General features: G+C 42.7%; 1 protein-coding gene across 3 annotated transcripts in view; it reads left to right on the top strand.

Moving 5' to 3' along the window:
* Positions 1-21,630, top strand: part of GIPC2 (GIPC PDZ domain containing family member 2) — a 91,532-nt gene that overhangs the window by 53,911 nt on the left and 15,991 nt on the right. For 2 of the 3 annotated variants that reach the window (XM_059075412.2, XM_067044033.1), the window contains exons 4-5: positions 6,598-6,704; positions 13,290-13,371. In XM_059075412.2, coding sequence (XP_058931395.1) covers positions 6,598-6,704; positions 13,290-13,371 — 189 coding nt within the window. Of the gene's footprint in view, positions 1-6,597; positions 6,705-13,289; positions 13,372-18,076; positions 18,162-21,630 lie in introns of those variants that run through there. The other variant, XM_067044030.1, reaches the window with a different exon arrangement.

Below are 21,630 nucleotides of genomic sequence, written 5' to 3'. Positions count from 1 at the left end.
GAAACTTAAAATTTGAATTTTGATGAGAAATCACCCAACTTTTAAAAGTTGGCGACTAATTTAAAAAATCTGAAAACGTTGCACACTTCACAAACATGTCTGTGGACCACATGTCACTGAACTACCTGTTTGCAGCCTTGGACTGTGATAATTATCCTTTGTGCCCAAGTCCTTTTCTCTGGTATCATCCATGCACACTAAGCTTCTCAGGTACCCAATGGGAAGAAAGTTTCAAGTGAATTATTCCCAAGAGGGGTAGAGGCCTGGTAAACTGAGAGTCACCCAATTGGGAGGGCCTCTAAAACATCAACTCTCCACTCCTTGCTTTTGGAGTCTTGGAACTCATGGCCTGGAGTATGATCCCTTCCCTTTTCCCACTTAGCCTTGCTGTTTTAGACCTTCATGGCTGGGTCTCTACTTGGACATTTTCCCCAGGAAGTTTTGGGTTCATGAGAATGAAGCATGGGAGCCCACTTGGACCCCTTTGATACCATCCCTCCCTATGATTAATACATTGATGTATGACATCTGTTCTTGTGAATTTGGTTAGTGTGAATCAATCCCTAAGACTCAGGTCAGTTCTGGGAACACTGGAAAAAAGCACTTCTGGGCGTGCAGTGCTGAAGGTCATTGGTATAACATCCTGCAAAGTCCTGCCTGAGTTGCCATATGGTCACCATTTTTGATGCTGTCGAACTCCAGAGGTGGAAATTATGGAAATGGATTAGTGAATTTGGTGAAGTAGCTTAGTTCACCTACATGAGTGGTCTGGGGAGAGGACTCTAAGTTTCCAGGTTGGAGTGTTGATGTGTCTGCCCTCTTGCCCACATGGTGTCATGTAACTCTAACAGGACATTTTGAATGGAGGTCAGAGGTCCAATGAGATGGACACTGTAGGGCCCCCACTGCTGAGTGCCCCCCGAGGAGCTGGGCTTAAACTCAGCCACTTTGGCGAATCTGAGTAATGGGCCATCTGTTGTTTCTACTCCCCTGTAAATGGAAGGGGGAAAAAAATCACAGTTCTATAGAAGATAGAATAAAAAGGAGACCTTTGTATTTGAAGTGACAGTTTTCTGAACATTTGAAGAGAGACTTCTGCATGTTTCTCATCCTGGGAAAACCAGTGCAGATGGTTTTGTTAGGGAGGGCATGGGAAGAGCAGCTGACTGTCTATCTAGGGTGGACCATGTCAGTAGAAGCAAGTCCATCAGCAGGAGCAGCTCTCTGTGTATGAGCCAGACCACTGGGCGAAAGCACCTTTCATACGGCAGCTGTTTGAACGCTTAAGACAACATCCTATGTAGGTAGTGTTACAGAGAGATCAGCCTCTCTGTACATGGTGCCGAATCAAATATTGGAGACAGAGTTCTGGGTGAAGTAGAAAAGGATAGCTTTATTACTTTGCCAGGCAAAGGGAGACACACCGGGCTTCTGCCTTGAAAAATGATGTGTCCCAACCCGGGAGGATTTGATGAGGGTTTTATAACAGTGGTTCAGAGGTGGGGGTCTCTGACAAGATTAGGGTTGAGCAGGGCCTGCACTCCCTTAGTCTCAGCTCAGATGGTCACCTAATCTTGATGAGCTTCTGTGGTCCCTTTAATCTGGCCTCAGGTGGTTTCTTGGCTGCTCCTCCCTTGATTAGCAACTGTTGGAATCTGCCCCTTGGAACTCAGGGAAGGTCATGGAGGCTGGAGCCTTGCCCGCAAAAAACAGGGGACAAAAGGGCTTCCGTGCTTGGGAGTCCCACAGGGCCTCACTTGGTTTCAGTAGTGTTCTTGTACAGATAAGGACTTATTCCTTAAGTTCTCACAATTTGTAAATGGTGGAGCTGGGTTTTAACTCAGGTTCTCTGATTCTGAAGTCTATCTCTTGCTGGACACAGAGGTGTCCGTATGTGCCCCCCTCTCATGGAAATCATGGCTCTGCCCCTGCTATGAATTGTACCCCAGGCCAACTCAGGCCCTTGTGGGACCAGAACAAGATCTTGTTCTGTGCAGAAGCAGGAGAATGCCCGCCATCCTCACTGTCACCCTGTGTCCCTTGGGGATCTAAACCACTTGCATGTGTTCCACCTGAAGATAGGGCCTTGGCTGCTGTCAGCGCTCTTCTTCCCCTGGGGCTCAGGGTGGGACTAGAGACAGACATCTTGCTGTTTTCTCCATTTCCCCATCTCTCCCCTGACCTTCACGATGTAGCAGGGACTGGGGTTGGTCTGTTTATTGAAAATGACAGTTAAAATGGTATCATAAAGAATGACACAAGTGGATATAAACATTCTATTTTAAAACATATAAATATGCATTCTTTTACTACTCTTTAGATGTAAAAAGCTCTTTGAGTAGAGGACACAAATTGGAGTTCTATGAAGTCTTGCTTTAGTAATCAGAACCTGAACGCACATCTATGGGTTCTGTTTGATATCTAAAAGCCAGATATGTGAAATGCTGGATGTTTAAAGATATTTTTCCTAATCTCCTAGCATCATTTTGCCCACACCTTTTTTTTTTTTTTGCAACTCGCCCTTATGGAGTCTTTCCAAAGCAGTTAACCTAGTTTTCCTAGCTATAATAACCCCGTGTTTCACACTTATTTCATCAGCTCACGTAGTTTTAAATTCAATTATGTAATTAGAGCAACAGATACATTTGCCACAAAAGGGTTTGGAACTAAGGCGACTGCTTCTTGGTGACATCGCAGCCAGCTGTGGGAGCCGCTGTGTACCCCCGAGCTGTGAGTGTCCAGTGCCCTAAGTGACACAGGAAGGGAGCCCTGAGTCTAGTGAATCATTCGAGCTGCAGGCCGATTACAAGCATCTCCTGTGTGAACTGCATCCCTCTCATCATTCAGCCCCAAGAGAGGCCTCATGCAAACCTGTTCATGAGAAGTGAAGGGACTGATGTAGGGCTTGGCCTGGTTGGTTCGACAAGTTTAGACCGGCCAGCACCCTACAAGTAGGCCAGACTAGCAATCTTTGCAAACATTAAAAAAGCAAAACATCTTTTCCCCCTTGAGGCTGAACAGGGCCATCCTGCCTGTTTTCATGTATAAACCGGTTGATTTACTTCCCTGAATCAGGATTGTGGAGAAACATGGCTTCTATTTCTTTAGCTACAAGAACTGCCTTTCTGGAGGCTGGTCTAAGCCAGAAGTGAAATTTTAACTTTTGTTTTGGTGCCACCAAGTGGTTAGTTTTGAGATAACACTTTCGAGGAGAAGATGACAAACATGTAATGATTAAAAAAAAAATCTGGGTTGCACAGAGCACAGAGGATTTTTAGGGCAATGAAACTACTCTGAATGATACTCTGATCGTGGATACATGTCATTATCCATTCTTCCAAACCCACAGAATGTACAACACCAGGAGTGAACCCTAACATAACTATGTACTTTAGGTGATATGATGTGTCCATGTAGGTTCATTGATTATAATGAATGTAGCCCTGTGGTGAGGGGTATTGATCATGGGGGAGGTGATGCGTATGTGGAGGCAAGAGGTGTATGGGAGAGTTCTGTCTTCTCAATTTGTTATGAACTTAAAACTGCTTAAAAAAATAAAGCCTAGGGGCTTCCCTGGTGCCGCAGTGGTTAAGAATACGCCTGCCAATGCAGGGGACAAGGCTTCGAGCCCTGGTCTGGGAAGATCCCACGTGCCGTGGAGCAACTAAGCCCATATGCCACAACTACTGAGCCTGCGCTCTAGAGCCCACGTGCCACAACTACTGAAGCCCGTGCGCCACAACTACTGAAGCCCGCGTGCCTAGAGCCCGTGCTCCACAAGAGAAGCCACCACGATGAGAAGCACACACACCGCAACTAGAGAAAGCCCGCGCGCAGCAACGAAGACCCAATGCAGCCAAAAATAAATTAATTAATGAATTAAAAATATAAATAAATTAAAAATTTTAAAAAAAGCCTAGTAAAAAAAAACTTCCGTTCTACATTTCATTTTCCCTTTTAGCTACTGGTGTTGCAGGTAAGAGCCAGGTAAGCAGAGACATCATCTAGGGCGGCTGACCGACTTCTCAAGCCTGGATGACAATCCCTCCGTGAAGTTCCCACGTTCCAGAGTCTGGGTCCTTAGCTTCATACATCCCAGGAACCTTTAATTTCTTCAGTGTATCCAGAACTTGTGCAATTTTCCAGGGTTATATCTTGCTTACCAAACTTACAAAAGACTTGTTGTTAAGTCAGAATGCCAATGTATTACTTTACAGTTAGAAATGTATATGTAGTAGTAAACCAAACACATGTGTTAGCTGAGTGCTTCATTTGCCACCCTGTAGGAAATTTATATGGGAAGACAAATTATACAGAGCAGGTTGCTTGGTGAAATCGCAATGGGTAGAGTGTGTGATCGGGGGAGTGCCGGTGTAAGGTTGTTTATCTTAGAGGTTAGCATCATTAAGGTGAGGCTGTCTTGACCACTGTAGATCTGTACATGACTCCAAACTGGGTAGTATAGAATCCTGGACAGTGCTGGTGACAGACTGACCTCATCTTTTTCATTGGGCATTCTTTTGGAAACTCTGTGCTGAGTGAGCATCTCCTGTTAATCTGTTCTTCCCTCGGACGGGACACAGTGTGACTGGCAAGGCCAATGCTGCAGACTTGCTGACACAGCTCTGGTCTCCTGAGCATCTCTCTGGTCATTGTGGTCATCATGAGCACTGTCAGCCACCATTTAGAGGTTTTGGCTTAGGGGAACTACCCTATTTATTGCATGATTATTATTATTATTATTATTTTTTTGCGGTACACGGGCCTCTCACTGTTGTGGCCCCTCCCGTTGTGGAGCACAGGCTCCAGACGCGCAGGCTCAGCGGCCATGGCTCACGGGCCCAGCCACTCCGCGGCATGTGGGATCTTCCCGGACCGGGGCACAAACCCGTGTCCCCTGCATCGGCAGGCGGATTCTCAACCACTGCGCCACCAGGGAAGCCCTGCATGATTATTCTGAATAATTTCACTCTCAGAGGAAAACTTATGTGTTTTATGTTTTGGTGGCTCTGTCCTCAAATGCAGGTTAAAATTAACATGTAAAATCCTTAGTCACCTTGGAGTACATCTCTAGTAGTGAAACAGGACTTGCTGAAGATGGGAATTATCTTAGATTTGAAGGAAGGATGTGTTTGTGCAGACCACTTGACGTCCATGTTTTGAGAGCTTTGTATAGACCTCACCACCTGCTCGTACACTGCGGCCTGCCCTGTGACTCCGCATTGGAGCTCAGTTATCTCCCAGGCTTGGTGCTGCGTCGCCTCACCCCCGCCTCCATCCTTGCCCCAAACTGCTGCCAGAGTCCTCAGTCAAGAGGACTCGGGATACATGCAGAAGTTATAAATTGGCGGCCTATGATTAGAATCTGATCCACAAATTTTTTATTTTTGCCATGATGTTTTTATTTTTATTTATTTATTATTAATTTATTTTTGGCTGTGTTTGGTCATCCTCGCTGTGCCCAGGCTTTCTCTAGTTGTGGCGAGCAGGGGCTACTCTTCGTTGCAGCAAGCGGTCTTCTCATCGTGGTGGCTTCTCTTGTTGTGGAGCACATTATGTCGTTTTTAAAAGTTTGATTTAGTTGCCAGAAGTTAAAAATCAGGAGGTTGGCACAAAACTGAATGTTCGTCTTCTTTGCAAACAAATAGACCATCTGGCTGTGCAGGGCCTACCTTCTCACAGAGCAGTCAGTTACTGGAGCGGCCTGGATAGGGTACCTTCTGGGAGTTATCCTCAGTTCCCACCCTACCCTTTCACTCATTTATGTTACTGTCTGGGAGTGGGGCGTGACTCTTGGTATGCTGGAAAACCAAAACCGAAACCAAACACACACGTAGAAAACCAGCGTAAGGAAGGAGCGGCTTCTCGTGGACTCTTGCCCCCTGTTCTCCTTGCCTTTCGAGGGGAACTCCTTCCTTGGAACCTGTTCCCAGCCTCTTGAGGACCCTGCTTCTCTCAGTCTGTTACCTCTGAATTTATCCCTTGTTCTTCCAAGATGTGTGGTGGTGAAGTGTCGTTGAGACTTTGGGGTCACAAGGCCTGGATTTGAATACCAGCTCTGATCCTTACTGAGTTCAATTTCCTTTTCTGTAAAATGACGGCTCTAACTTGCCCCATAGGTTGGCCCAATAATTAAATGGGATTTTGTATTGAAAGCATCAAGCAGAAGGTAGGTCCTCCAATAATAGTGCCTCCATCTCTGTCTTCTATCAAGACATGACTCCTTCCCTTCTTTACGACCTTAATGAAGTCCAGCTACACACCTACCTCTGCTTTCCTGCCACATATACCTCTTTACTCTTACAATAAAACCAACTGTTTTATTTTTTATTCCTTATAACTTCCTGTCTTTCCGATCATCACATTTCACGTATTCCCTTTTCTTGTTGTAGGCAGACCTCATAGAGACTCTCATATGAGAATAATGGATGACAGGTGAATTTATTTTGTTTTGGGAAATTTTATCAGAAGGCATAGCTTTTATCAAATCTCTTCAATAACTGTACAAAAATTTATGATGGAAACTCATTAGTTTTTATAGCAACTGGTTGGAATTCTTAATATATGTACGTTTCCCCATCCATTGTATGTTTATAGACATGGAGCCCAGGTCAAAAGCTGGAAAGTCATCAACGGGAAGGATTGGTACTGGAAGGGAGACACTTCGCCTGAGATCAAAAGGTCCTGCCACAGTGGAAGAAGTGGTATGTTTTGTTCATTTAATCCCTATATGTCTTGGAAATGGATGGACATTCGTGTTTGTCAGAGCTGGAAATAAAGGCCCTCTTTCCGTCTGATCACTCAGCAGCCGGAGTTATCCTTTAGAAACTCAAATGAGATGGAACAATCTGTTCAAAGCCCTCCAGTGGCTTCCCACGTCACTCGGAGTAAAAGCTAAAGTCCTCAGAGTGACCAACATGATCTGACTCTGAGTCTCTTCTCTGCTCTCATTTCCACCCTTCTCCTCCTGGCTCCCTCTGCTTCAGCTACTTGAGTCCACTCGCTGTCTGCAAGCACTCCAGATACACCCCTGCCTCAGGACCTTTGTACGAGCTGTTACCTCTAGCTGGATGTGCTGCCCATTTACGGGCGCCACTCACTCCCTTGCCGCCTTGAGTTTCTGTCCACATCCCACCCTGTTTAACCTCTGAGCAGCTGGTATAATAGCAGTTCCCACCACCCTGCCCCCTGCCCAATCTTCCTTGCCCTCCATTTTTTTTAAGGTGCTGAACACAGTGGGACTCATATCCTTGTCTCCTTTCAGTCCCTTGTCTTGTTCTCACATGTCCTGTTCACAGCTGTGTCCCCAGCGCCTAGAACAGTACCTGACACTTCAGAGGAGCTCAGATCTTTGAATTTAATGAATCAGTGAGTGATTCACTTACGCTTGACCGGAGGAAGGGTTTTGCTGATTGACTGTGTCTATGTGAAGGTCAGTATTTGAGTGAAAAACAGGAGGAGAAGAGACACATGGAGGGGAGGAGGGTGGAAGAAGAGGTGGCAGTGGTAAGGATCCAAAGTGACAAGTGGCAGGTCCGCTCACAGCAGGAAGATAGTGGTGATGAAGCCCTCCTTTGGGGAGGTCAGGCAGACCTCTGAGGCTCCGGAGCTCCTTGGCAGGGGGGCTGGGTGGGGGGGAAGGCATGTCTGTGTGCGCATACGGTCCTAGGGCTCCCAGCTGTATGAAGAGCAAAAGAGTGAGACAGATGAACGGTTAGGAGGCTGTTTTCATAGGATCCAGAGCTTTCGGGGGACGATGTCAGGGTCAGTCATGGGTGTGGTTTGTCGGAGCAGACCCTCAAGGAACCACGAGGCCAAGGTTATCCTCTTGAATGTTTGAGTCACCCAGGATGTTGTTTGTTTCGGGGAATCCAGAGGAAGACTCCAAGTCGAGTGCCTTGCTCCTGGGTGAATGAAAAGATTGATCTGGAGGCAAGTGACAACGGAGAGGCCTGGGAGAGCTGATAGCATTTTGAAAGTGAGATATGACAAGATTTGTGAAAAAACCCAGAGCAGTGACATCTGGTTGTTCTGAGTCTTTACTTTTCCAGTGCCCAGCACCCTGCCAGACATATTGCTGAAGTCCAGTAAATGTTTGTTGAACAAATGAATAAACCTCAGTGGAAGAAAGGAATCTGTAAGAGGATGGAAGGACCCTGGGGAGGAGCTAGGGGATGCCAACTGTGCTTTAAAGTGGAGGAGGAAAGGACAGACCTTCAAACTGTTTGCAAAGGAAGTGGGGTCAGCAGGAAAAACTCCATGTCACTTCAGGAGGAGCACCCTCTTCTAACAGTTAAAATGGGTAATACATATCTGTTTATTTATGAGCAGCTGCTATATAGATGGTGCTGGAATGAAAAAGAATAACTGCAGATCTGCCTGAGGAGGTGGGAAAGATTCATTCCAAGACAAACATCTAAAACTCCCTTCCTATTTGCATAGCCTGCTTCATTAAATAGGGCAATTAAAATAGCTCATAATAAAGGGGAAAAAAATCTAGTTTGGTGCTAATATTAAATTTGATACAAATGACCTACCATTTAATTTCAAACACCAAAGGATTTACAGATTTGAAACAAATCAGGCCCTCATAATCTAGCACAATTTCTGAAAACTGAACTATACTCCACCTGCATACTTCACAATTTATTCACTATGTGCTTGTTGAGACAGGTACAGTCCAGGTGCTGGTGATACATAGATGGATAAAGACGTTGTTTTTCCTTTAAAGGGAGAGAGGCAGGAAAAGAAGCTATTACAAATCAGAAGGGCAAGGTTAATGTCACAAAGGTGGGGCTGGCTGATCAGCTGCAGTCAGGGATTGGGAAAGGGAAATCAGGGAGAGTTCCCTCCAGAAGAAATGGTTGAGTTGGTTAAAGATGGGGAGAAGAGTGTTCTAGGCATGAAATGGAAATGCCCACGGGACTGGAGTGTGCTGCAAGTACCTGGTGGGGGGTGATGAGGCTGGAGGTAGAGGCCTGGGTCAGGGCGTGAAGGGCCTGTGGATAATGGAGGGGTGTGGCTATTTAAAAATTGCAAGGGGAACAGCAAATCAGTTTTGTGTTTTAGAAAAACCCCTTGGTTCTGGGGGATGGGATATTGAGCAGGGTGGATTTGAGAGCATGAAGATTTTTCTTTTTTTAATTTTAATTTTATTTTTGGCTGCGTTGGATCTTCATTGCTGTGCGTGGGCTTTCTCTAGTTGCGGCGAGCAGGGGCTACTTTCCATTGTGGTGCGCAGGCTTCTCACTGTGGTGGCTTCTCTTGCTGTGGAGCACAGGCTCTAGGCACACGGGCTTCAGTAGTTGTGGCATGTGGGCTCAGTAGTTGTGGCTCGTGGGCTCTAGGGTGCAGGCTCAGTAGTTGTGGTGCACGGGCTTAGTTACTCCACGACGTGTGGGATCTTCCTGGACCAGGGCTCGAACCCATGTCCCCTGCATTGGGAGGCGGATTCTTAACCACTGTGCTACCAGGGAAGTCCCCAGCATGAAGATTTCAGGCAGGGAGACCAATTAGGAGACTTCTGCAAATAAGAAAAGATGAGGGGAGTATTATTCAGCCATAAAAAAGATGAAAATCCTGCCATTTGTAACAACATGGATGGACCTTGAGGGTATTAAGCTAAGTGAAATAAGTCAGGCAGAGAAAGACAAATATCGGATGACCTCAGTTATATACTCCTCTCACCACCCCCCCAAAAAAAAAACCCCACCTCATACAGAAATGGAGTGGATTGGTTGTTGCCAAAGGCAGGAGGTTGGGGGTGGGTGGGTGGGTGGGTGAAATGGGTGAAGAGGGTCAAGGTACAAACTTCCACTTATAAACAAGTCCTGAGGATAGACTGCACAGCATGGTGACTGTAGTTTATATTAATTAATTAATTTAATTTTGCTGTGTTAGGTCTTCGTTTCTGTGCAAGGGCTTTCTCTAGCTGCGGCGAGCGGGGGCTACTCTTCATCGCGGTACGCGGGCCTCTTACTGTCGCGGCCTGTCCTGTTGCGGAGCACAGGCTCCAGACGCACAGGCTCAGTAGTTGTGGCTCATGGGCCCAGCCACTCCACGGCATGTGGGATCCTCCCAGAGCAGGGCTCAAACTGGTGTCCGCCGCATTAGCAGGCAGACTCTCAACCACTGCGCCACCAGGGAAGCCCAACTATAGTTTATAATACTGTATTACATATTTGAAAGTTGCTAAGAGACTATATCTTAAAACTTCTCATCACAAGGAAAAAAATTATAACTGTGTGGTTATGGATGTTAGCTAGACTTATTGTCGTGATGATTTTACAGTATATACACATATCAAATCTTTATGTTGTATACCTGAAACTAAGATAATGTTATATGTCAATTATATCTCAATTAAAAGAAGTCAGGACTGAACACACACAATCAGAATGTGAATGGAAGAGGGGGTGATGAGATCAAGAGCGATTTAGAATAGTAAGATCTTGGTGGCCATTTTTGTATGAGAAGTACTGATACTTGTTACAATTACTTACACTATAGCTGGTTAGATGCAAAGGTAAACACCTAAGTTACTTTGCATAGCCTGTCACTTCACACAGACCATTCAAAATACATTGTAAAGAAGGCAAGGGCTTCCCTGGTGGTGCAGTGGTTGAGAGTCCGCCTGCCGATGCAGGGGACATGGGTTCGTGCCCCGGTCTGGGAAGATCCCACATGCCGCGGAGCGGCTGGGCCCGTGAGCTATGGTCGCTGAGCCTGCGTGTCCGGACCCTGTGCTCCGCAACGGGAGAGGCCACAACAGTAAGAGGCCCGCGTACCGGAAAAAAAAAGAAGGCAAGAGTGATATATTATGTCTCTTGTCTCATTGTTTTAAAGGCTTAGTTAATATAAATAAAAGTACAAGAAAGTTGTAATAATATCCTCAAGGAAATAAAAATAAAATTTTATTTGCAATAAAATGCATATTTTTTAAAAGATTTTTTTTAACATCTTTATTGCTTTACAATGGTGGGTTACTTTCTGCTTTATAACAAAGGGAATCAGCTATACATATACATATATCCCCATATCTCCTCTCTCTTGCGTCTCCCTCCCACCTTCCCTATCCCAACCCTGAAGATTTTTTTTTTTGATGTGGACCATTTTTAAAGTCTTTATTGAATTTGTTACAATATTGCTTCTGTTTTACGTTTTGGTTTTTTGGCTGCGAGGCATGTGGGATCTTAGCTCATCGACCAGGGATCGAACCCTCACCCTCTGCACTGGAAGACAAAGTCTTAACCGCTGGCCCGCCAGGGAATTCCCTAAAATGCATTTTTTCCATAAGTTTTGAGAATACAGAGTAACCTATATTTATGACAGTATTTAAAGTATTATGAAATTTTTGCAGTGTAATCTTGAATTCAGCATTTGTACCCATAGTTGAGTATTTAACATCTTTGGGCAAATTTTATTTCAGCTATGAAGCCATTTAAAACCAAGTATTGAAATAAAGTAAACTGAACCAGACTTCACCAAATATTAAACCAAGATTTTAAAAGAATATTAAAATATATCAAATCATGTTTTTCATAGAAAATTTTAGGAAGAACAAAAATATTTTGGTACCATTAATACATAAAACAACAATTATTTAAAAATATTTCATCATCTCCTTATACAATTTCTATTTTTATAACATAATACATTAATGTGGTAACACATGTGTGTAATTGATAAAAATTGCATACAGTAGTCCCCTCTTTTTTTTTTTTTTTTGCGGTACGCGGGCCTCTCACTGTTGTGGCCTCTCCCGTTGGGGAGCACAGGCTCCAGGCGCGCAGGCTCAGCGGCCATGGCTCACGGGCCCAGCCGCTCCGCGGCATGTGGGATCTTCCCGGACCGGGGCACGAACCCGCGTCCCCTGCATGGACAGGCAGGCTCTCAACCACTGCGCCACCAGGGAAGCCCACAGTAGTCCCCTCTTATCCACAGTGGACACGTTCCAAAACCCAGTGTATGTCTGAAACTGTGGATAGTACTGAACCCTATATATACTATGTTTTTTCCTATACATACATACTTATGATAAAGTTTAACTTATAAATTAGGCACAGTAAAGGATGATAATAACTAATAGTAAAATAGAACTATTATTAAATACACTATAATAAAAGTTGTGTGCACGTGATCTCTCCAAATGTCTTATTTTACTGTACTCACCCTTCTCGTGATGATGTGAGATGATAAAATGCCAGTGTGATGGGATGGAGTGAGGTAAATGACATAGGCATAGTGACATGACATTGTGACATAGTGTTAGGCTACCACTGACCTTTTGACTCTAAGTCAGAAGGAGGATCGTCTGCTTGGGTGATCCTGGATCATCTGTCCGTGATGATGGTGAAGTTTGGATCTCAGGAGCAGGTGATGTCTGTGGTTGGGGATTCTGGGATGGAGCAGGTGGTGTGAGATTTTATCATACTACTCAGAATGACACACAATGTAAAACTTGTGAACTGTTTATTTCTGGAATTTTCCATATAATATTTTTGGACCTCAGTTGACTGAGGTAACTGAAACTGAGGAAAGCAAGACCACAGATAAGGGGGGACTTCTGTCCAATAAAATTAATAAAAAATAAATAATAGGGGTATGTGTTCAGAGTGTTTTAGTCTTGGGGTGAGCTGTTAATGCAATGTGGCCTGCATGATAAAGACCAAAACCCTATTCAAGGTATACAGGACTCCTTAAGATCCAGTCATGTCTGGCGCTATGATTCCCATCACATGCGACTTCTTGCAGTCCTTTAACCCACTTTTTTTACTCTTTTGTACTCTTTTATCAGACTCTGCAACCTCACATAGACTTTGTGTATATATTGCCTTCTACTTTCGGTGCCTGCCTCTGCTTATCTGACGCCAGTTCATTTTGAAAACACACTTCTTAAGTCACCTTTCTGAAGTCTTCCTGGACACTTAGAGATGTAAATTTACTTCCCCTGTGATGCCTCCTTGCCTTTGACATCCTTTAGAAATTGTCTTTATTATTGTTAAATAACTATTTATTTTCACATCTGTCTCCCTTCTAGACTGCTAGCTACCTGGAGACTGTTCTGGCTTTTCTTCTTTGAATCTATAATACTTAACACAAACACCAAAAATATTTACTATATTGATTTGTATTGAATTGCAGTGCACATTCTAGATATATTTCCATTCAAATTAGCTGAAGTACACAACCAAGAACTGGCTCCACATCAGATTTCCCCCTATGTATGCCTCGATATTCAAGAGATTATACATAAAAATATGATTTTATTTCTCTTTTCTTTGATAAAGCCCTCTGAAACCAAAGCAAAGGCGATTGAGAAGGTTGATGACCTTCTTGAATTGTACATGGGAATTCGAGATATCGATTTAGGTAAGATTATACTATTTTAAAAAGTCTTATGTCTTAATTTGATGGAACTGCTTATTTGTGTCTTGCTTGCATTTATTGTCACTTATATTTTTCAAGATAAAGAGTATCTGTGTAATGATGAAAAGCATAATGAAAATAAAGATAAATAAAAATGAAAAGAATACCTGCCCCTTACCCCTTATTAGTTGTGAGGCCTCAAAGACAAGTCAACTTTTCAAAACTTCAGGGTTTTTTTTTTTTTTTTAACAGAAAAATGTTCATTTTATCTATTTTTTAAAATTGAAGTATAGTTATTTACAATATTGTCTTAGTTTCAGGTGTACAGCAAAGTGATTCAGTTATCTATATATCTATATATCTATATCTATATAGATATATATTTTTTTACAGATTCTTTTCCATTATAGGTTATTATAAGATATTGAATATAGTTCCCTGTGCTATATAGTAAATCCTTGTTGTTTATCTATTTTATGTATAGTAGTGTGTATCTATTAATCCCAAACTCCTAATTTTTTCCTCCCCCCCTTTTTCCCTTTGGTAACTGTAAGTTTGTTTTCTATGTCTGTGAGTCTGTTTCTGTTTTGTAAATTAGTTCATTTGTGTTATTTTTTAGATTCTACATATAAGTGATATCATATTTTTCTTTATCTTACTTCCACCCATGTTGTTGCAAATGGCAATATTTCATTCTTTTTTTAATGGCTGAGTAGTAATATATCTATATCTATCACATCTTCTTTATCCATTCATCTGCCAATAGACACTTACATTGCTTCCATGTCTTGGCTGTTGTAAATAGTGCTGCTCTGAACATTGGTGTGCATGTATCTTTTTGAATTAGAGTTTTCATCTTTTCTAGTATATGCCCAGTAGTGGGATTGCAGGATCATATGGTAGCTCTATATTTAGTCTTTTAAGGAACCTCCATACTGTTTTCCAAGTGGCTGCACCAATTTACATTCCCACCGACAATGTAGGAGCATTCCTTTTTCTCCACATCCTCTCCAGCATTTATTATTTGTAGACTTTTTTTTTGGCTGTGCTGTGCAGCTTACGGAATCTTAGTTCCCTGGCCAGGGATTGAAACCATGCCCCTTGCATTGGGAGCACAGACTGGACTGCCAGGGAAATCCCCTATTATTTGTAGACTTTTTGATGATGGCCATTCTGACCGGTGTGAGGTGATAACTCATTGTAATTTTGATTTGCATTTCTCTAATAATTAGTGATGTTGAACATCTCTTTATGTGCCTGTTGACCACCTGTATGTCTTCTTTGGAGAAATGTCTATTTAGGTTTTCTGCCCAGTTTTTGACTGGGTTGTTTGTTTGTTTGGTATTGAGTTGTATAGGCCGTTTTAAACTTCAGTTTTTAACCTATAAATAATATTTCATACATAAGCAGTTTTATGGATTTAAAAAGTATATATGATGATAGATGTTAACTAGACTTACTGTGGTGATGATTTCATAATATATACAAATATTAAAATATATATGAAAAAATTTTGTAAATGATACATATGAAAGGTACTTAATACATCAGATTTAATGGACAAATTGTGTATTTATTACAATATTAAAGTTGTGCCCCATTTAATAAGATTACTGAAACCTTGTGAACAATGAATCAAATATGAAAAAAGCAGGCACACTTGGCATGTGATGAACAAGGGCATTTGAGCAGTTGAATTTCTGTGTATTTCTTAATTTTATTTTATTTAAAAAAATTTTTATTTATTTTATTTTTGGGTACGTTGGGTCTTTGTTGCTGCACGCGAGCTTTCTCTAGTTGCAGTGAGCAGGGCTACTCTTCGTTGCAGTGTGCAGGTGTCTCATTGTGGTGGCTTCTCTTGTTGCGGAGCATGGGCTCTAGGTGTGCGGTCTTCAGTAGTTGTGGCTCACGGGCTCTAGAACACAGCCTCAGTAGTTGTGGCGCATGGGCTTAGTTGCTCCACAGCATGTGGGATCTTCCTGGACCAGGGTTCGAACCCATGTCCCCTGCATTAGCAGGTGGATTCTTAACCACTGCGCCACCAGGGAAGCCCTGTGTGTATTTCTTATATCATCATTAGGATGTCAGTATCTTGATCTCTCAGTTAAGACTCTATCAATTGCAAATGAAACAAAACAAAACTCAACAAATCTAATTCCAACTGGCTTAAGGGAATGTTAAGCCAGGGAAACGTTCTGGTTCTTATAGCTGAAAATTCTAGAGGTAGATCTTGGCTTCAAAAATGGGTAGATCTGGAGCTCTCACACTGTCATCAGGATGTGGTTTCTCTTCTCTCAATTCTGGCTTTATTTCAGGTCCCCATGGTATCCCCTGGCAGCTTCAGGTCCTCCCTCATAGACCCCAAATGACAGCCATGGCTCCACCCTCTACATCTTCTTGGTGGCAAGCACAGTGGGAGAGAGGAGGGAGGGCCTTTTCCAAGTCATTCAAACAAAATGCTCAGGATCGTCTCTAATTGTCTCAAGTGAACTAGTCACAGAGGACAGGGAGGTGTTTAGATCTGGGTCAAATGCTCTACCTATGCAACAGAGAGTGACTCTGAAATACAAGGGCTGAGACTGTGAAGGGCCTGGTCCCTCCAGTGCAGAAGCAAGATGATAAATGTTCCCTTAAGAAGAGCAGGTGGATGCTGGGTGGGGAAAGAGTGAATGAGCATGTTAGTGGTGGGGTGTGTGCCTGCATGCATCTGTGTGTGGGGGCATGGGTGAATTTGTATCAGGCACTTAATAAATTTTTTAAAGTCAAAGACTGGGACTGTTTTGTTTACTTGCTACCAGGGAAAATATTTTACTTTACATTAGCTAGAAGTATTTAAAACTCATTCTTCCTTTTCTACTTCTACTCATCTTCCTTTTTCCTTATAGAGTTTATTCTTATTTTTTTCTAGCCTATCTGAACTTTAAAAATAAAATTTTTATGTTGGCTGTGCAGATGATGTCTGTAATTGAAAAAAGTGATACTCTTCTAGCTCCTTTTAGAGAAATAAAAAATTTGCATATAATAGATTCTTGCTACACACGACACGAAGTTAAAGCTGAGATGATCCTATATAGAAAGCAAGTGTTTTAAAATGTTTCTCCCAACCTGTTTGTATTTGGAAAAACAGAGAGATTTGCATAAATGATGTGGGCCTGTGACAGTTATGCAAATGAACTTGCAAATGAGAGTAAAGGGGATTTAGAGATGGTAGTGCTCTTAAACTCAGGTAGTATGTGTTAGGAAAGTAATATGAAATATCTCTATTTAATTGAGAATTTAAAAAATTGTATACTGTAAAAATATTATAAGATTCAGGAACTAGGGTATCAGTTGCTGAATCTTGAGTTTTAGGAGAATCATACTTTTCAGAGGTGAGAACTTAAAGCAGTGCTCAACTTTAGAACTTAATTTTGGGCATAGGTCTTATAGCTACTTAAGTATAAATTGGGCATAATTAAATAAATCATATTTAATAATAAATCTTTTGCTATTAAAATATACAAATATACAGGGAAGAGTGTTGGGCAATGGTACAAGTAATTATAAATGAATTAAGAAAGTTCTATTTTATAGATTTATTTATTAATTTTTTTGGCTTCATTGGGTTTTTGTTGCTGCGTGTGGGCTTTTTCTAGTTGTGGCGAGTGGGGGGCTACTCTTCATTGTGGTGTGCAGACTTCTCAATGCGATGGCTTCTCTCATTGCGGGGCACAGGCTCTAGGCGTGCAGGCTTCAGTAGTTGTGGCACGCGGGCTTCAGTAGTTGTGGCTCTTGGTTGGGCTCTAGGGCACAGGCTCAGTAGTTGTGGCGCATGGGCTTAGTTCCTTCGCGGCATGTGGGATCTTCCTGGACCAGGGCTCGAACCTGTGTGCCCTGCATTGGCAGGCGGATTCTTAACCACTGCGACACCAGGGAAGCCCAAGAAAGTTCTTTAAAGGTCAATTTTCTTTCACTCTGACAAATTCAGAGCACTAAGCCTTCCTCACAAATTCCTTGTAAATTAACTAGTAATCCCTTTATAAAGTTAATTAATCAAATTCCTCCAATGGCATAAAAATCTTTATTATACATGATTAGCAATGTGATTAGTCACCTAGGGAGGTAAAGTTTAAGGAAAGTAATTATTTTGAGAATGTGAACCATTGTTGAGTTAGGAATTTCTCTCATTATTCAGATCTGATTAGCATGAAATATGACTCACAAATATGACACTGATTCAACAGACAAATGAATATATTTACTTGTTTGTATTCCAAGCATTTCTTAGCTTTCAGAAATGTTGTCTTAATGCAAATTACATTGATATCATGTTATTTTTGAGTTAATATGTTTTTGTTAGAAAACTTAAAAAGTAAGTTTTAACCCAAAACACTATCCACAAAAAAGAATTGGGATGTATTTACCATTTGAAAATGGAAAACAATTCAAATGGGTTTATGTAGAAGTAACTCTGAGGGGGATAGTGCTTCATTTGGTTGTAAAGTTGTGAACTATTTCACAACAAGCCAATGCCAGCCAACGTGGCTTGCCTTGGAATGTTACGCATGGGGGAAAATGGTTTCTGGAAGATTTTGAGTCCTGTAAGACCCTAGATGGTATTGACCTAACTTAAAGGAAAGTTGTGTCATATAAGTTTCTTCATGAATATTTAAGGCCATTGTATAAATTGCATACGGAACTACACTATTTTCTGATGATACCAACTTAGGAGTTTGGAGATCATCCCAGCAACTTCAGAATTTTAGAATTTCTAATTTATAAAGAGATCCAGAGGTGGGGGGACCTTCAAGATGACAGAGGTGTAAGACTTGGAGATCACCTTCCTCCCCAAAAATACATCAAAAATACATCTGCATGTGGAACAACTCCTACAGAACACCTACTGAATGCTGGCAGAATACTTCAGACTTCCCAAAAGGCAAGAAACTCCCCACGTACCTGGGTAGGGCAAAAGAAAAAAGAAAAAACAGAAACAGAAGAATAGGGATGGGACCTGCAACTCTGGGAGGGAGCTGTGAAGAGGAAATATTTCCACACACTAGGAAGCCCCTTCACTGATGGAGACGGGGGGTGGTGGGTGGGGGGGAAGCTTTGGAGCCACGGAGAAGAGCACAGCAACAGGGGTGCAGAGGGCAAAGCAGAGAGATTCCTGCACAGAGGATCAGTGCTGACCAGCACTCACCAGCCTGAGAGGCTTGTCTGCTTACACACTGGGGTGGGTGGGGGCTGGGAGCTGAGGCTCGAGCTCTGGAGGTCAGATCCCAGGGAGAGGACTGGGGTTGGCTGCATGAACACAGCGTGAAGGGGGCTAGTGCACCATAGCTAGCAGGAAGGGAGTCTGGGAAAAAGTCTGGACCTGCCTAAGAGGCAAGAGACCATTGTTTCAGGGTGTGCGAGGAGAGAGGATTCCTTCCCTGTCTGCCCGCAGAAGGCAGAGTACTGCCTAAATGAGCTCCAGAGATGGGCATGAGCCACGGCTATCAGTGCGGACCACAGAGACGGGCATGAAACACTAAGGCTGCTGCTGCAGCTGCCAAGAATCCTATGTGCAAACACAGGTCACTATCTACACCACCTCGGGGGTGTGTGCAGCCCGCCACTGCCAGGGTCCTGTGATCCAGGGACAACTTCCCTGGGAGAACACAGAGTGCACCTCAGGCTGTTGCAACATCATGGTGGCCTTGCCACAGGCTTGCCCTGCATTCCAATTATAACTACTGTACCCCTCCCTCCCCCCGGCCTGAGTGAACCAGAGACTTCTAATCAGCCGCTTCTTTAACCCCCTCCTATCTGTGTGGAAACAGAAGCCTGAGGGTGACCTACATGCAGAGGTGGGGCCAAAACCAAAGCTGAACTCCAGGATCTGTGAACAAAGAAGAGAAAGGGAAATTTCTCCATGCAGCATCAGGAGCAGTGGATTAAATTGCCAAAGTCAACTTGAGGTACCCTGCATCTGTGGAATACCTGAATAGACAATGAATCAACCCAAAACTGAAGCGGTGGACTTTGGGAGCAGCTGTAGACTTGGGATTTGCTGTCTGTGACTGACTTGTTTCTGATTTTTATGTTTATCTTAGTATAGTTTTTGGCACTTGTTATCATTGGTGGATTTGTTTATTTGTTTGGTTGCTCTCATCTTTCTTTAATTACTTAAAAAATTTTTTATGTTAATTTTTTTTTTTTTAAAGAAGATGTTGGGGGTAGGAGTTAATAAATTTATTTATGCTGTGTTGGGTCTTCGTTTCTGTGCGAGGACTTTCTCTAGTTGTGGCAAGTGGGGGCCACTCTTCATCGCAGTGCGTGGGCCTCTCACTATCGCAGCCTCTCTTGTTGCGGAGCACAGGCTCCAGACATGCAGGCTCAGTAGTTGTGGCTCAAGGGCCTAGTAGCTCCGTGGCATGTGGGATCCTCCCAGACCAGGGCTCAAACCCATGTCCCCTGCATTAGCAGGCAGATTCTCAACCACGGTGCCACCAGGGAAGCCCCTATTTTAATTGTTTAATCTTAATTATTTCATTTTATTTTTATTTTCTTTCTTTCTTTTTTTCTCCCTTTCTTCTGAGCCATGTGGCTGACAGGGTCTTGGTGCTCCGGCCTGGTGTCAGGCCTGAGCCGGTAAGATGGGAGAGCCGAGTTGAGGACACTGGACAACCAGAGACCTCCCGGCCCCACATAATATCAGTCAGCGAGAGCTCTCCCAGAGATCTCCTTCTCAACACTAAAACCTAATTCCACCAACGGCCAGCAAGCTCCAGTGCTGGATGCCCCATGCCAAACAACTAGCAAGACAGCAACACAACCCCACCCATTAGCAGAGAGGCTACCTAAAATCATACTAAGTTCAAGACACCCAAAACACACCACTGGACGCAACCCTGCCCAAAAGAAAGACAAGATCCAGCCCCACCCACCAGAATACAGGCACCAGTCCCTCCATCAGTAAGCCTACACAAGCCACTGAACCAACCTTACCCACTGGGGGCAGACACCAAAAACAATGGGAACTACGATCCTGCAGCCTGTGAAAAGGATACCCAAACACAGTAAGGTAAGCAAAATGGGAAGAGAGAGGAATATGCATCAGAAGAAGGAGCAAGGTAAAAACCCACCAAACCAAACAAATGAAGAGGAAATACGCAGTTTACCTGAAAAAGAATTCAGAGTAATGATAGTAAAGATGATCCAAAATCTTGGAAATAGAATGGAGAAAATACAAGAAACGTTTAACAAGGACTTAGAAGAACTAAAAAGCAAATGAACAGTGATGAACAACACAATAAATGAAATTAAAAATTCACTAGAAGGAATCAATAGCAGAATAACTGAGGCAGAAGAATGGATAAGTGACCTGGAATATAAAATACTGGAAATAACTACTGCAGAGCAGAATAAAGAAAAAAGAATGAAAAGAATTGAGGAGAGTCTCAGAGACTTGTGGGAAAACATTAAATGCACCAACATTCGAATTATAGGGGTCACAGAAGAAGAGGAAAAGAAAGGGTCTGAGAAAATATTTGTAGAGATTATAGTTGAAAACTTCCCTAACATGGGAAAGGAAATAGTAAATCAAGTCCAGGAAGTGCAGAGAGTCTCATACAGGATAAATCCAAGGAGAAACATGCCAAGACACATATTAATCAAACTACCAAAAATTAAATACAAAGAAAAATATTAAATGCAACAAAGGAAAAGCAGCAAATAACATACAAGGGAGTCCCCATAAGGTTAACAGTTGATCTTTCAGCAATATCTCTGCAAGCCAGAAGGAAGTAGCAGGACATATGTAAAGTGATGAAAGGGAAAAACCTACACCCAAGATTACTCTACCCAGCAAGGATCTAATTCAGATTCAACGGAGAAATTAAGACCTTTACAGACAAGCAAAAGCTAAGAGACTTCAGCACCAAGAAACCAGTTATACAACAAATGATAAAGGGACTTCTCTAGGCGGGAAGCACAAGAGAAGGAAAAGACCTACAAAAACAAACCCAAAACAATGAACAAAAGGGTAATAGGAACATACATATTGATAATTACCTTAAATGTGAATGGATTAAATGCTCCAGCCAAAAGACATAGACTGGCTGAATGGATATAAAAACAAGACCCATATATATGCTGTCTACAAGAGACCCACTTCAGACCCAGGGACACATACAGACTGAAAGTGAGGGGATGGAAAAAGATATTCCATGCAAATGGAAATCAGAAGAAACCTGGAGTAGCAATTCTCATATCAGACAAAATAGACTTTAAAACAAA

Source organism: Kogia breviceps, chromosome 1 (genome assembly GCF_026419965.1).
Source record: "Kogia breviceps isolate mKogBre1 chromosome 1, mKogBre1 haplotype 1, whole genome shotgun sequence".
NCBI lineage: Eukaryota > Metazoa > Chordata > Mammalia > Artiodactyla > Physeteridae > Kogia > Kogia breviceps.
This window is presented reverse-complemented; position numbering and strand designations above follow the sequence as displayed.